Raw genomic sequence first — 15,473 nt, 5'->3', positions numbered from 1 at the left:
TTAAAAACAAAACGCGTAATATATTGGTATGAAAACAATGTTGTGTCTTAGAGATTTGAGTGAATTCAAGGATGAGATATTTGCAGTAGCCTGAAATTCATTTAACTACCAAGGCTTACTATCTAAAAGATAGTGAAATGAATCAAAGGAGGTGAGCGTTATGTATAAAGTTTTTATCATAGCAAGCCCGAAAACTGCTCTTGTGATTATAAATCTACTTTATTGCCAGAATCGTTATGATCTATTCTTTATTTTAACTCAACATTACCTGGCGAAAACGCATTCCATTTGGTCTAAAGTTGATGATGAGAAGTACATTCCGCGACAATTCTCGCTTTTTGCTAACAAGAATTAGTGTTAGTTATGTCTGTTTGCCATAGAGTGGCCTATTCGCTACAATTCGCTACATCATTTTGTGGCCTAGCTTAGGATAAGTTGTTTGTATCTTTTGGCACCAAGAAATGCTTGGCTTCTTAATCAACTCAGAGGTAGATCATACAAATGTAATTTAATGTCAAATCCATACAAATTAGGCCCGAGGGGGGGGGGCAACGAGGGGGCTAAGTACTATATGTCAAATCCATACAAATCTTGTTGTTATTTATGTTCTTTTACGATCGTAAGTCGTAAGACTAGTCCAAGAATGATCTTTAGATAGAGGATACCAATAAGGGGTGGGGTTTTCATAGACAGGGAATTTTGAAAAATCATTTAGCAAACTGCCTAGCCGAAGTTTCTAAAGCTTAAATTATAAAAGTAAAGAAAAATGCACGGTCAGCAAAATTTCGACCTTCGTATTTTTCAAATCTGATGATTTCGCCCGAAAGAGCCCGCAAAAACAGAGTAAAAGATACTAGAACATCAATGTGATCTAACCTATAAGCAAAAAGCTACGGCTGTTGAAACTTTTGGTTTTGTCAAAAAACTTGTCACATAACAGTGAATTGTTCATTTTATGATACAAGTATGAAGTCTGGTGCCAGTACACAATTTGATATGCTGAATAAGATGAAATACACATCAAGCTTTAAAAATGCCCCCAAAAGCTATTTTATGACTGGGGCCAGGGGCGTAACTTGGCCAGTAGGTTTGGGGGGGGGGGGTGAAAAGGGTTTCTGTCCTGCAAAACTGAGTGATGCCCTGCAGACCTCGTAGCAAAGGTTTGTCTATACTCTATAGGTTACTAGTGAAAGCTTCACCAGTGTACACTGGTCTTTACCAAGGAAAAACTTCTAAGCAATAAAAACAAACTTAAAACTTCATTGCCTATGAAATATCTATTTCTCTACGTGAGCGTAAATTATATGTTAAATTTGATTTTCTTTGATAATAAAGCTTCTATCTCGTGGCATATGATTTTTTGGTGCAGTATATGGGCGAAGCAACGAAATTGAGCCCGGGGGGACTAAGAATCAATTTTAGTGATATAGGAGGACCCACCATGGTTGGGTCCGACTTGAAGAAAATTTTTGAAATTATACCTTGTAATAGGGCTAAAAAGCATCTTTCAGACTAAAATTTAGCAAAATACTATTGTGCTAAAAAACTGATTATTGTTTATTGGGAAAAATAGGAAGGGGCATGTCATGCTAAAACTCTAGTGATAGACGTTGGGGAAGAAAGGAAACGTCAACCTTTCGTTTCAGACTGCACATAGGTGTGAATGACAGAGGAAGATGTTGTTTTGATTGGGAGAATTTTATTTCCTGAACAGAAATGTGCAGTTTCTTGTATCGAGAAGGCCATGTTTACACTTCCAAAATAAAAACATTGCAATGATACAGAATGTGATTTACTGAATTAATTCAAATAAAAGAAAAATAATAAAAATATACGTGAAAAAGTTAGTAATTAGATCAAACAAAATCGGCATCTTAACAGTTTACTCTCTTTTTATTTCATGCACTGTTAAAAATTAATAGAAAAAATGATAAAAAAGTTCTTATCTTGACCAAAGTGAGGGCCTTCAGCCCCCTATTCCCCCCAGTGACGCCGTGCCTGTCATGAAAATAATTTACAACTTAAATTAATTCATATGGACTCAACCTTGCCCTCATAAACATATGCATCAATCATTGCATCCATTGGCTATGACTTTCGGTAAGACATGATTTCGCTTTGCAAATAACGGAGCTTTTCCTTACATACCTGTTCCGTTCTCTAAAATGCAATATCAGGAAGGTAGGTTCATAACAAATATGATATTTCCATTTCAAAATTCCTAAACGGCCCTTTACGAACTTCAGAGGTGACATTTCTGCGTGGGAACAAAGCTCTTCTTGGCGCCCTGCGAAATCGACTATTTTTAAGATTGGGGGGGGGGGGGTGTGACACCCCCCACACCCCCCGGTATTTTCGCCCCTGACTGGGGCACTTGTACCCAGGCCATTGTTGGGTATCACACTATAACTTAACAACTATGCAAGTAATACAACTGAAAGTTTGTTTTGCTGGCGTGAAGTCACAAAGCATGTATGGGTGTGGATGCAAATTAGAGAGGGGCACAAGTACGTTTAACCACCGAGCGTTTAACCACATGTCATTTGACAATATTGGTCGTTGGTGAGTTCCTCGAGGAAATCGCTATATCACTTAAGACATATGAAACAAAAGAATTTCATGGGTCGCTTAAACAGAAAGAAGATGCGAACTTTTAGAATATCAAGAAGGTTTTGGACACAAAGAATGCAAAACCGAAAAGTGAGATCATTTTTGCGACCATGCCTTTTAGATAAGCTTAAATTTATTCATTCTTTTAAAATGTATACTAATTTAAGGCATAATTTTGTTACCTTTAATTAATTCCATTTTAAAATGGAATTCATTTATGAGGCCGCCTAGATCTCGAGGCTTTGGGCAATTTGTCCCTTTGCTCCCTGTAAGCGCTCCTGGAAGGATAATAATAGGTGTATGGTTTATAACACTTAGGTTATACTACTTGCTGAAACGCCAATTAATATAATAATATTGATTAAAGTCATGTAAAAGGTAACATATTTTAAAATACGTTCCAATCTTATGTTTTTTTACTGATCAATCCGCAAAAACATATTAGCAGAAGTTAAAATTTAGTGTTTTGGGTATCAGGTTGTGGTGTTTCGGGAAACCACAGAAAAACTTTTTGGATAGATTTCAACGCTTATTAAAATAATTGTTGTATTTCATTTCAAGGAAGATTAGAAAAAGCCCTTTCTTTGGCACTGGATGATGGTACTTGCTAGCACATATGAAATCGTTTCTGAAAACACATTCCTAATGTGAAAATAGCCTTTGCCTTGCAACGACAAAATATAATTAGTAAGGTATTATCCTACCTTAAGTAACTCGAAAAGGCGTAATGCCACGCCCCTCGTGATTTGAGGAAAATCATTATATATCCAAGGCGACCCTTGTTTCTCGACCTAATTTTCTTGAAAATGCCATGTGCACATGCAATGTATTGAAAGGCCTTTGTCGTTACGTAATAAATATCTAGCTTTTGGCCGAAGTAAATTTGAGTTGATAAACGCCATGGCTGGTGGTGTCAGGGGCGGACCCAGAGCAAATTTGAAGGAGGGCAGTTGGTAGTGGGGGCGCTGAAAATTTTTCAAAAATTGGTGACGAGAGTACGCTGTATACAAAAATTTCAGATCCATTTTCAGAATAAACAACATAACTTTGAGGTAATCCTTGAAGCAAATTAACCTAGCGGTCTCAGAAACTTCTTTACCTGATTCTCATTCTTCAAAAGGGGCGCACAATTTCCAAAAAGGGGCGCCAGACTTGCTTCAACTCGTCAAGGGAAGGGCAACTGCCCCTAGTTGCTCCCCCTTAAATCCGCCACTTGGTGATGTCCCTTCCCTTTCACGTGCAACAAGCACCTATACACACAGATCTTTTCAACAATAGAAAATCCAATGTGTGGATTTCGAACAGATATCATGTTACAAACATTTATATCATTCCAGCCTGCTACTTGGCCGTCGAACAGACTTCTTCGTGTGACAATAAACTACTGAAAGGCTAGAGTCACCTAAGGCTTTGTGAGTATTATTAAAGTTATATTTCTGTTATTCATTTTCGTAATATCGTTGAAAAAATGTAAGGATTTGAAGACGCTTTATGTATTGGAGTCTCGAAGGAATAAGGAAGTGTTCGTGAATATCTCGATACCTACATTTATGCTCGTCTCTTCATGGCCCAATAAACTGCTGCAAAGTAACTGTGCCCTAAAGATAATTCAATGTCGATCTATCTTATTGACTAGTTTTTGCTTAGCTTATTTGAAAAAATGGACAAATTTTGCCCAGGCTTAGCTCAACAACTTTGGCTTAGCTTAATTAAAATGTGCTTTCAGGGTTTGTCAGGGCACAAGGGCAGTTCGACTGACCGAGAAAGCAATTTTCCTTGTAAGTCGTAAAAGATGAACTTTGTAAAGGAAACTTTTAATAGAATTGATTGCGGGGGAGGTGTTGGACAATAGTCGGCAAATTCCTATTTCCGGAACGATTCATATCTGAAGAAGCGGTTTGCAGTAGATGGGTAGATGCAACGACCGAAAGAGGTTTCCAAAAAATAAGTTTCTAGAGTTGAATCATTAAAAATGAGAGTGTGTAAAGAAATTATAAAAAATTATTTGATGACTGCAATAGTCATAGCATTGTTGGGTGTTTTTTCGAATTACGTAATCTTTTATTCAATGCATGCCCTCGATGTATACCGTAAATCCTCGAATTGGCTCCCCCCTCGAAAAAGCCCCCCACCCTCAAATAAGCCTCCACTCTAGAACTACAAATCGTCAACAATCCCCCCTCGAGTAAGCTCCCACTGCTACCTTAAATTCTCTAATTAGATCCCTCCATTTGACGATTCTTGACCATCTGAGGTTGCCTATGGCGTTTTATTGAATTACCACAACAAATTCATATTTAATTACTTTTAGTAGTAATTAATTAAATGCTCATAGAGAAATTTTTACTATAATAAACGAGGTCTTTTAATAATGTCTTCTTAATGTCTACAATAATTTTATAAGCCCCCCCCTCCCCCACCTCGTTTAATTCGAGGATTTACGGTACACTAGGCACAGTGCAGGAGCACAGGGGGAAAGTGCCTTTCACTTTTCAAAGCCGGCGGTTATGTTCTTATTCGCAGCCCACGGAGGTTCTCGGTTTTTGCCTTCATGTTCCCTCTACAACTTTTAAATAACTTCCTATGTCTATGCTCTAATGCAATCAACGTAATGTATCTGGTTTTGTGTGTTGCTGTGTGGTTGAGCTATGGGTGCCATTTTTACTGTAAGAGTTTGGTCAAACAGGCAAACTGAGTGCTGTCACTGTAGCTAGGCCAACATTTTGCATCCAGTTTCACATTGTTTTGAGTGCTTTTTTGCAAAATAGGAATTCAGAAGGAAGTTATTTTTCTCAGAGAAAGAAATCTCGTTTTTCGAGAGTGGAAGCACTGGCAAACAATTTGCATGACAAGAGGCATCTTTAAATGCTTTCCTCTCAAATGTTAATATTCGCTCCCAAAGAGCATCATAACCAATTTTTCAAGCAAGGGTCAGAAAAACACCTAAGATATCAATAACTTTTATGAACTTTTATTAGGGCTAAATTGGCCTAAGAAAGTCTGGTTCCTTCTCACACCGCCAGCCTAACTTGCTATCTTGTATATTGTTGTATAGTTTTTCTGCCAAAACTTTTGTTAGACCTTTTCACTTTTCTCTAGGTTTCAAATTTTCTTCTAAAGTCATGGTAGAATTACTCTCTGGTTATGGTGGGGAAAATTTGTTTTGCAAATGTTTTCTGCCACGCGAAGTGGTTTAAATATTAATGAGGACAACTTATTCGATTCAATTTAGAGAAAATAACAATTAGAATTAAAGTGGATTCTTTTCATTTTTGCAGCCACAAGTGGGCAGTTCTGGTGTTAAAACAGCGAAATAATCTACCGTCTTGTCACTAAAAGTAGCAAAAAATCCTCATGTTCTTGTGTACGAAGTGCCATATCCCCTCTCCATGCTCCGTGAAAATTTGGTCTTTGGACGCCAGAGTGAACAGGTTTTGGCAGTTCCAGCACAGTCAATAGATTTTTGTTTTTGTTCTTAAACCAATTAAATAAAGGAGCGGTTTAATAATTTAACACTTCTTACGTTGCGGTTAATCGTTAATGCTCGGGAAACTTTTGAGTAACGGCCTGAATCACGAGTCCAATAACTGGTCATGAATTGTTGCTTATGAAATTGAGTTGGGCTGCTACGAACGCAGCTCTTCGTGACGACTAACGTCTCGCTTCTTTTTTCGTATCACTTTGCAAGGTTTTTTCATCATAGAGAAAGCAGGCCACAAACACAAGAAGTTTTAGGATTCTCGCTACAGGTAACTAAATATTGTTCCTGAAATTCTTTCCAGATTTACTTGGACCGATAGTAGGAGATAAGAGTTCGGTGCATTTAGGCCACCGCTGACAAATAGATTGATAAACCAATGAGTGAGTGTTTCTGTTTAAGGTTTCGCTAGAAGATTTGGAATATAAGCTTGAAATGACAAACATCTACCTCTACGAATTGTGGTGACTAACAACCGCTTCATGTTACAGATATGTCGGAAGTTGTAGTTACATTTACTGGTTTTATGTTCGCATTTTTGTAATGACAATTTGTTATTATGCTGTATATTGTAGCATGTTAAATAACAGCATCATTTCTAAAGAGCTCTCAAGGTTCTAAAATTTTCTGTTGCTGGGCTACTTCAAAAAGATGATTCTTGAAAAAGAATCCAGCAGGCTAAAGGAGAAGGAAAAAGAACATATAAAAAGTTTAATCACGTCTGCATCTAGGGTATGACTGGTTGTACTAAAAACTAAATTTGTCTTGAGTTAAAAACATAAAGAATAGTGAAACTGACAGGTTGATGAAAGATGAAAATGTCTGATAAAAATTGTGTTTGTAGTATTTTGTGGCAGTGGCCACCACATCCAGCAATTTTAAGGAAGCTTTCAGGACAAGAAAAATTCAAAGAAATTTAAGGAAATTTCGATCTTTCAAACAACGAAAATTGCGGTAGAAGTTACTGTTTGGCGATGGTGATTTTATTATATCTTTAAGTGTCTTATAAAAATTTACTTCAAGCTGATTTTTATGATACTATATTTTCCAGTTTAACATAAGTATGTTATTTGCATGCTATTGGTGCACATTAAGTATCTTTTGTGGCATCCACACAATCGTTGGAGAAAGTTTTAAACTAGAAATGCAGATAGATTGTCACTTTTTACGCCACAGAATTATGTAAAGTATCATTTGCAAAAATTTTGGCAGACTTATTTTGTGCATTTTAGTCGACGAGCATTTTGCAGACATGTTCAGATAATGATTACCGGTAAATACTACAAAAATTTACGCCAAATTAGGTGGCATTGTTCATCTAAGTGAAGATACCTTTGTCTTATTTCGCTAAAAAATCTTTCAAGGTGTGGCATTATTTGAAAGTAGGCCTGTTTAGCAACATCACAAAATGCTACCAAGACTACTTTTCCTGCTTATTTGATGTTGGTCAGGTCTTGAAAATAGTAAGAACAGTCGTTTTCGAAATTGAATTGAATTGGTGACGACTGCGATACATCTGATAAAAATACCAATAAGAAGTCTATTACTGAATTTGACTTAATCCTCTATTAGGATTATTCAAGGGGCCTATTTAAAAAAATGATTTTAGTTTGGTGCTTAATCGATCAGGAAAAGGGGCTTTTTCAAAGGTGGTGGTTTATACGGTAGATTCCAGTCTTTGGGGTCTGTAGAATACATGAAAAATGAGTTTATGAGGAAATTTCGAAGTTCGTCCAATCAGAATTAAGAAAATCTAAGGAATTTCTTGATCTGGAAAAAGAAAATTCGGCTCCCACTCTGTGGAAGCACTGCTGCGCATCTTCAAATAGACTCTAGGATGAGACCCAGGGGGCACTCCCATTATGACCAAACAAGGGGTTCCGGTCAGGGTTAAAGAGGGCCAAAGCAAAAGTACAAAGAATCACCCTCAAATGGTAGTCTTTTTTGACAATAACCCTCAAATGGTAGCAGAAGAACAGAAATTATGCCCTTGGTAGCACCCATTTCTTTGTGCTCGCCTGATTCTCCTTTTTGAAATATTTCTTGGCCATTGACTGATACGATCTTTGAAAGATACGTTCTTGTAAATTTTCTATAATAAATCGCAAACTAAACTAAGCAACTGAGTAGAAGTTCCCCATACACGGTAGCAAATACTTGAAATCTCTCCAAATGGTAGTGTTATTATCGGAACCGGGCCATTTGGTAGCCTTTTGGTAAGACACTCAAATCGACTGTAACCCCCTGTCAGGCCCTAATGGGAGTACCCCCTCCCCCTGGGGTTGAGACCAGATCCTATCTTGTAAAATTACACGAAACTTCATTGAATAATATTTCGAGCGCGAGGAAATAGAAGGGATAGAAGCGGACGAGCATCTGTCTGAGAGACGGTCCTTCGCTTCTCCATTCTATTCTGCTTTTCCATACCAGAATTTATGTATAGTCAGTTACTGTCTTGGAACACTAACGTCAGTTTTCAAATGCAGATTCCGCCATTCCCCTCTCCCCCTAGGACCAATGGTGACTTACAATAGAAAAAGAAAGGGTTTATGGAGTACGCTTTTTCTTGTGGCTTGTATGAAATTTTCAACATTGTTTTTGGGGAAAGGGGCTGAAGTAGTAGTATTCGGGAAAACAAATTAAAATAGAAAAGCACAGTGCAAAGTGTTGGATGTTCCAAGTACTTTTGGCAGTGGTTGTAGCCTGTGGGCCAGACTCCTAACCTGAAAGCATGGGCTTCGACGAAGGTTGAAAATTTAGGGCCAAGTGAAAATTTAACATCCATAACAAAAGATTTTGAAAAAAACTCTATTGTTTTGCAAAAAAGTGGGGGGGGGGCCAAGGCTTCGTCGGAGGCCCTGGAAAGTAGAGGTCTGGTGCACAGGCTAAGGTTTATGTGGGTCTGGTACTCAGGGTAAGTGGATATAACTTATATTCACTAGAATGGTTCACAGTGACCCCAAAGCTTCCACTTCTTCAAAATAATTGTTTGGCTAAAGGGAAGGTTTTGATTGGCAAACACTGTTTATCCCATGTGAACTTATTTCTTGCTAAGCCCCTGCCCTAGCCCCCGGGACAGAGCTCATAAAATAAAGCCCATTGAATACATCAGGTTAGTTACGCAAGTCCTTACAAGAACTGGCTCACATCATTTATTTTTCCCTCAAACGAACTAATCCCTGGTTGACCAAAGAAGCGCTGGGATCAATTTTATTGGTGATAGGAGATACTTTTGCGCGTGAAAACATGTGTTGCTCACTTGCCAATATCTCCTTACAGGGAGAGAACATTTCGGAATGGATGGTCTATGCGAGCTGACATCGCGGATCCATCAACGCAAACCATGTAAGTCCTTTTAATGCCACTGCTATAATTTAAACACTTCCATTTGTTATTTGTGTCCAAACGGTTGACATTCATCCTATATACATTTTTTTACTTCTGATAAGGTATATTAAGTTTCATCATTACATCCATCCGTTCTTGATGCTTGCCCCATGGTTTGTATGAAAAAATTCTTATCGCATCCAGTGGCGGTTTTAAGGGGGGTCCAGGAGGGCCATGGCCCCAGGCCCCGTGATTATGGTAGCTTAAAGGGGCCTTGCACCTAAGAAAGAAATAGAAATTGTAAAGAACAAGAGCCCCGCAGTCCCTAAAACCGCTGCCGTGCATAGACTATCTTAGAAAAGCATTGTGTTTTTGATTATTCTATCTCTTGGTAACAAAATCATCATCAGCAGGTACCATCTTCTATCAGAAGGTTGGCTACCATGACTCTCCAACTATCCCAAAATCTGAGTTTGGTTTGTTGTCATGGTCATAGATAAAACTAAGGGGCTAATAGAGGAGATTAACAAAATAGAGGAGATTTTATCAGCTAAACAACAACGCAAAACACTTATAGTGGCCTGTGAAACAATTTATAGTATGCATGGGCTCCGTCCGACGCAAGTTGGAAAGTGGGGAGGAGAGGCAAGAGAGATTTTAACAATCATTACAACAGATTTTTAAAAAAGCTCTTTCGTTTTGCAAAAAGATGAAAGGACCATAGCCCCCTCCCCCCAGCCCACTTCTATCGGAGGCCCTGGTACAAGAACAAAATTTAGAAGACCCGAGGCTTAAATTATCCAAAAGTCAAAAGCATCCAGCCTCAGCATAAACTTCCTCGTTCTTAGTATAAAGTTTACCAATTGGCTTGAGTGTTATGTAGAGAGCTTACGACTTTCCTTACTTTATAATTCATTTTATAATTATTTATATTGTTGTAGGTTTTTTAGAAATTTTACTCACTTAATATTGTATTTAATTTGATTTTTTATATATTTGAATGTAGTTAGAGTTTTTATACGGAAGGCCCCTTGTAAATCAGCTCCGGCTAAAAGCAACCTCATTTTCATCGTCATCATTATAATTTGTCAATGAAAACAGAAATTTAAACTTTCTGTTTTGGTTTCGTCGTTGTTTTTATAGTGGAGGCTCTAAAATCACAAAACAGGCTCAACCATGCAGATTTTGATTCCAGTATGAAAAATCGTACAGCTAACAAGTTTCATTTTCATTTTCAGTTTTCATTTTATATTCTTTATACACAAAAATCCCTTCAGCTTACAACTAAATACCAAGTAAAAAATAAATACCCTAGCTACATTAATATAATTTATCTACAGTTAAAGTTAAATTATGCATAGTAATCTATCTTATAGCAGCTGCTCTTCCAGGGAAACGCTGAAAAACGCTGAAAAAGATAGAACTCTGACCCTTACTTAAATCTGCCCCCAAATGCCTTTTTATGACTTGGGCATTTTAGTTTATCGGTTATATCTAAAGAACGTGAAGGACTTCTCTATATAAACCCTAAAACGAAGAGACATTGTTGAACATTCTGTAGAGCTATAGAGGAGGTATAGAGGAGGGAAAATTTTTGCGACAACGCCCTTGAGAAAAGCTTAAAATACATTTTAGAATAATTATTATGCAGTCATTTGCTTGCAGTCTCTAAAAACGCCTTGATGTTGTCTGCAATATAAAGTCTCTCCCCTAAGGTGCTAATTCTATTGCATATTGACACTTTTTCAGACAAGTTAATCTTGACGTCACTGTGTTACTACTGATTACCAAAAAATGATTTTTACCGAATGGAACAAATTTTACCGAAGAACACAGAAACATTGGGGGGTATCGCATCCTATACACCCCCCGCTCAATCCGTCCCCGATTGTTCCGTACATTAGCGCTGTCGAGCGTTGGAACAAAGGCTACCGAACATAAGCGCTGTTTCGACAACATTCCTGATTGAACTCATCCATGAAATCACTAATCAATGGCATCAATCCTCAAGAGTACTTTCGATTGACGTCACGGAAAAGAGAGCATCATACCACAGAGTGATCATACCCAGCGTGACATATGCCCATTTAAGTCCACAATAAAGTTGATTAAATCAGAGTTGTTCTGTTGCAGCTTACGACATACCAGAACCGGACTATGACACAGGCGATGAGGTTAATTTAAGCAGCAATCGCAACAGATATCCTGCCACCGTTACAACGATGGGGAGCAACGAAAATGTCGATTATGATTCAGATGAGAATCATGGATCTTTGAGCCCCCAACAAATTCGAGCAATGATGTCTAAAGAGCAAAAAGAGTTACAAAGAGACCTAAAAATAATGCAGAAAAGGTAACTTTAATCATTCGCAAATATCCTTGATCTGGTTGTCATGTTTTAAACTTCTTATTTCATCAGGCCTACATGTACCTAGCCCCAGCAATATTCCTATGTTTTAGATTTTTGCGCTTGGATTAATATTTATGTTAATATCAAACAGGAATTGATAACTTGTTTAAAGAATCCAACAGCCAGTTCTTGTTTCGGCATAATATTTTCCGTTATATCAAGGAAGTACAAGAATTTCAACAAGTTTCCTTATCGCTCAGCGCGACACAAGGAAGTGCTTGTTTTATTTGACCTCGACAGCCGAACGGATAGCGAACGCATTTAGTTTTTAGGCTTTATCAAGAATTGCTGCCATAGTGATAGGGACTGAGTACATGCAAGCTTTTCCAATTTTTTTTCTTTTTAGGCCTAGCCCTGCCATTAAATGTACCAAAAGATAACTATGATAAGTTATAATAGATAAAGTGTTTTATTTAAAACACTAAGTGAAATTCAATTTACTTCAAACACTAAGTAAATTGTAGCGTAAATGGGGCAAAAGGATGTGCATTTGACTGTTAAAGGTCTTATGAATATATATGTATAACGAACAGCCAAATATTTCCCAAATATTGGAAGAAATTTGAATCTTATGCAAATTCTATATCAAATTCATTCAGCATAGGCGCAGAAGACATAGAGGCTATGAGGGTTTTAGCCCCCCAATCATGCGCAATTTATTGATTTCAGGCTCCATTGGGCAGTTATATCTCAATAAAGCAATTATATTAAGGCAAGATCCATACTAAGCCCCCTCTTAATGTTTAGCATCTGCTACGCCCATATCCTCATCCTCAGTGTATCAATGTCCCAATATTTGATAACACCTTCTCCTGTATGTTAAAATATGGAAATAGATAAAATACTCAGTCTTAAAGTAAAAACTGTATTAAGCAGCAAGCCCTCACTGCCCTAAAATGTATATTTATTATTTTATGAAGTGTGGAGAGTTGGTGTTTTGAAATAAAACATGTAAATTATTATTTATACAAAATATTATTCTGTATTGTTATAACATAATTATTTGCAACAAGTTGAAATGCTTGAACATTGATTTTATGCTAGGACACTCATTGAGGCTTTAAGGTATTGGTATTCATAAGAGAAAGAGATATATGCACAGAGTTGAATTTCATTGCTTTTTGAAAAAATTATCTTTGCTGTAGGGGAATGGATTTTCAGGCAAAAAGACCTGAATTTAAGGCAAAACATCACGAGATAATGGCCAAAGGACAGCAACGCAAAGAGTCAAAGGAAGTAGCAGAGAGTGAACTCAGCACAAAACTAAAGTCAAGATCAGAAAAAATAGAACAGGCAAGTGCTCAGTTGAGTATATGAAATAAGAATAGGATCCTCTAGAGACAAGTCTACCCTTTTCAAAAGAAATATTTTTAAGAAATATGTTAGCAATATTTTAGAGGAAAATATCAAAAGTTGAAGTTTATATGTAGTCCTTTAGAAAACAGCAAAGCCAAGGTTTCAGATTATGAAAAAGGGTTAGTTTTATGAAACTTTTTGGGATTCAACCCAATTTGCTTTTATTTTTTCCCATTTGTTATCATTCCCGTCCAGTACACTTGCAAGAAGAGCCAATAGCTTTAATATCTATCAGCTTTTAATGGTTAAATTTTTATGCAATTACATCATGTGAAATTAGTTGTCTCCATGTTATTTCTCTTCAACTACCCAATGTTATTTTAGTTATAAAAATCTGTTACTTTTTAGGCTGAAAAGGCAAAGAAAATAGAAGATGACAGACCTGAATTTTTAAAAGTAAATTTGAAGAAAGGGAAAGGGAATCCCAATGTTCAATGAACATACAGTTTTATGTAGAATAGCAAATGTTCATGTACTTTGCTCCAAGGATAATAATTTTTGTAAAATATGGGATGTTCCAAGTCAAATGGAGCTTAGTTCGTAGCCTTTGAATTATTCTCCAGAAACTATCATCAACCATTAAGATTACCCTCCAGAATCTGTCACATCTGAGTTATTGTTTTTTGCAGGACTTTGTTGAAGTATAATACCAAATCATTTGGCATTGTTAAAATCTACTATATATCATTCCTGCATGAGACATTCACTAGTGAATGGTTGCAGTAAGGTTTTATTTTTAGCAAAGCAGGACATTTTCAATATGCTAATTTGGGGGGAAATTATCCTTCTATCCAAAGTGGAATTAATTTATTTTTCTAAGAGAAATAAGAGGTTATTGCCTCCTTTTTATTAGAGGAAATGGCTTGTTTCTCCAGCTGATATGGTCAATAGGAAACAGACTTTAAAAAGGTCAGCATAAATTAAGTCCCATACCCATATAGTTCATTATGTTTAAGTAAATCTTTCTAATTTAGATGGTCTTATTGCGTTGGTAAACTTCTTGCCAGATTCTAGAAATGAATTACAATGCAGATCTGGTATTGGTGACAATTGCTACTTGTTCATACATAGTTTAAGGATTGTTTTGGCCCTATTTGTAAAATGATGCCTTTGAAAATGTAAAAGCCCCTTCTAGAATTAATTGGTTCCAGTTCTGCATTTCTGTTCAATACCTATTGCTACTTCAAGGACATAAGACTTTATCAGCAAATTTCATTTGTCTCTCTTGGAATGAGTCAAAGGAGCTGGTAATTGGTGTTAGGTGCCGAGACACCAGATTTTTGCAGCCCTCTAGGGTAACCCTCTTTTGTAACAAGCCATTTTCCATTTTTCAATATTTAACAAATTTGGTCTGCACTTTCCAAATAATTTCTAACCCATTTTTTTACAAATCGGTATTGAGGCCTTTTACACCCACTTTATGTTGCAAAAGTTAAAAGTCCCCTTGTAGCAATTGGTAATGAAAATTTAGTTACTAAGTTAAAGGAAAGATTCCAAGATTCTGTTAATGACATCAATCCATAGAGATCCATGTCTTGTATGACACCCAGTACTTACTCTTTCCCCTCCCCTTAATAGCAACTATAGTAGGCAAATATCTGTGGATTGCTGTCTAAATGTATTTGAGGGATGAATAATTTTAAATTCATAATTGTATTACAATTTTTCTAAGTAAAGGAATTCAATTGTAACTTAATCGTTTTTGTATTTAGTATTCAGATGCAGACTTCTGTTTTTTTCATTTACAATTTAAATTAAGCCTTACAACAAAATCTGGTGCAACCAGTGTTGCTGCAGAGGGGGGGGGGGTGCTCAGCCACTTTTTTAACAATTAAAAGATGTTTTAAGGTGGCTTAGCCCCCCCCCCCTTAAAAAGCTAGTTGATGTTTGGTTGGGCAAATTCCTTACTTTGCAATGCGAATTAACCCTTTATTATGCTACTGATTTTCATGAAGCATAAATCCATGAGGAATTTCTATAAGCCGTAAAAAGTCAGTAAACTGTTTGAGTATTTTCATATGCAAAACAGGGTGTGAAGACAGATCATTAAAACAGTATAAACCCCAGCCTTGAAAATTTCTTGGAAGTAACCGCCCCTTGGCCAAGACCGCTATGCACGGCTATGTCTACAACATTAGTATTTACGATGTATTGATGTATTGATCGTTTGAATTTTTTAATGGTACCCAGTTTAGTAGTTACCAACGGAGATGCAGTTGTCTTGTCTGTAGAATCTTCCTCTGAAAATTCCCTAGCCAGGAATATTATGCATCAACCCTTATTTTCATGACC

The 15,473-nt window shown here is 36.9% G+C and overlaps 1 protein-coding gene across 3 annotated transcripts; it reads left to right on the top strand.

The window, feature by feature from the left end:
- On the top strand, positions 1-15,392 carry LOC148960114 (uncharacterized). 3 transcript variants are annotated; one of them, XM_089108879.1, is made up of 7 exons: positions 1-151; positions 3,948-4,022; positions 6,314-6,359; positions 9,368-9,433; positions 11,549-11,768; positions 12,971-13,118; positions 13,530-15,392. In XM_089108879.1, the coding sequence occupies exons 4-7, from the start codon at positions 9,385-9,387 to the stop codon at positions 13,617-13,619; spliced, it is 507 nt and encodes a 168-aa protein (XP_088965005.1). In that variant the 5' UTR covers positions 1-151; positions 3,948-4,022; positions 6,314-6,359; positions 9,368-9,384; the 3' UTR covers positions 13,620-15,392. The 3 variants fall into 3 exon arrangements, with proteins under 3 accessions (XP_088965005.1, XP_088965006.1, XP_088965004.1); XM_089108880.1 differs by lacking the exon at positions 6,314-6,359; XM_089108878.1 differs by lacking the exons at positions 1-151; positions 3,948-4,022 and having other exon boundaries at positions 5,856-6,359.
- Positions 15,393-15,473: the final 81 nt, after the last annotated feature.

Source organism: Rhopilema esculentum, chromosome 6, assembly GCF_057945365.1.
Source record: "Rhopilema esculentum isolate cy_ngs chromosome 6, ASM5794536v1, whole genome shotgun sequence".
Classification (NCBI taxonomy): Eukaryota; Metazoa; Cnidaria; class Scyphozoa; order Rhizostomeae; family Rhizostomatidae; genus Rhopilema; species Rhopilema esculentum.
Note: the sequence above shows the minus strand (reverse complement) of the source record. Positions and strands in the feature narration are given on the sequence as shown.

Coding starts and splice junctions, on each gene's coding strand:
- LOC148960114 (XM_089108880.1), top strand. CDS start 9,385: ATGGATGGTCTATGCGAGCTGACATCGCGGATCCATCAACGCAAACCA. Junction 11,769..12,970: donor CTAAAAATAATGCAGAAAAG/GTAACTTTAATC, acceptor TCTTTGCTGTAG/GGGAATGGATTTTCAGGCAA. Junction 13,119..13,529: donor GATCAGAAAAAATAGAACAG/GCAAGTGCTCAG, acceptor GTTACTTTTTAG/GCTGAAAAGGCAAAGAAAAT.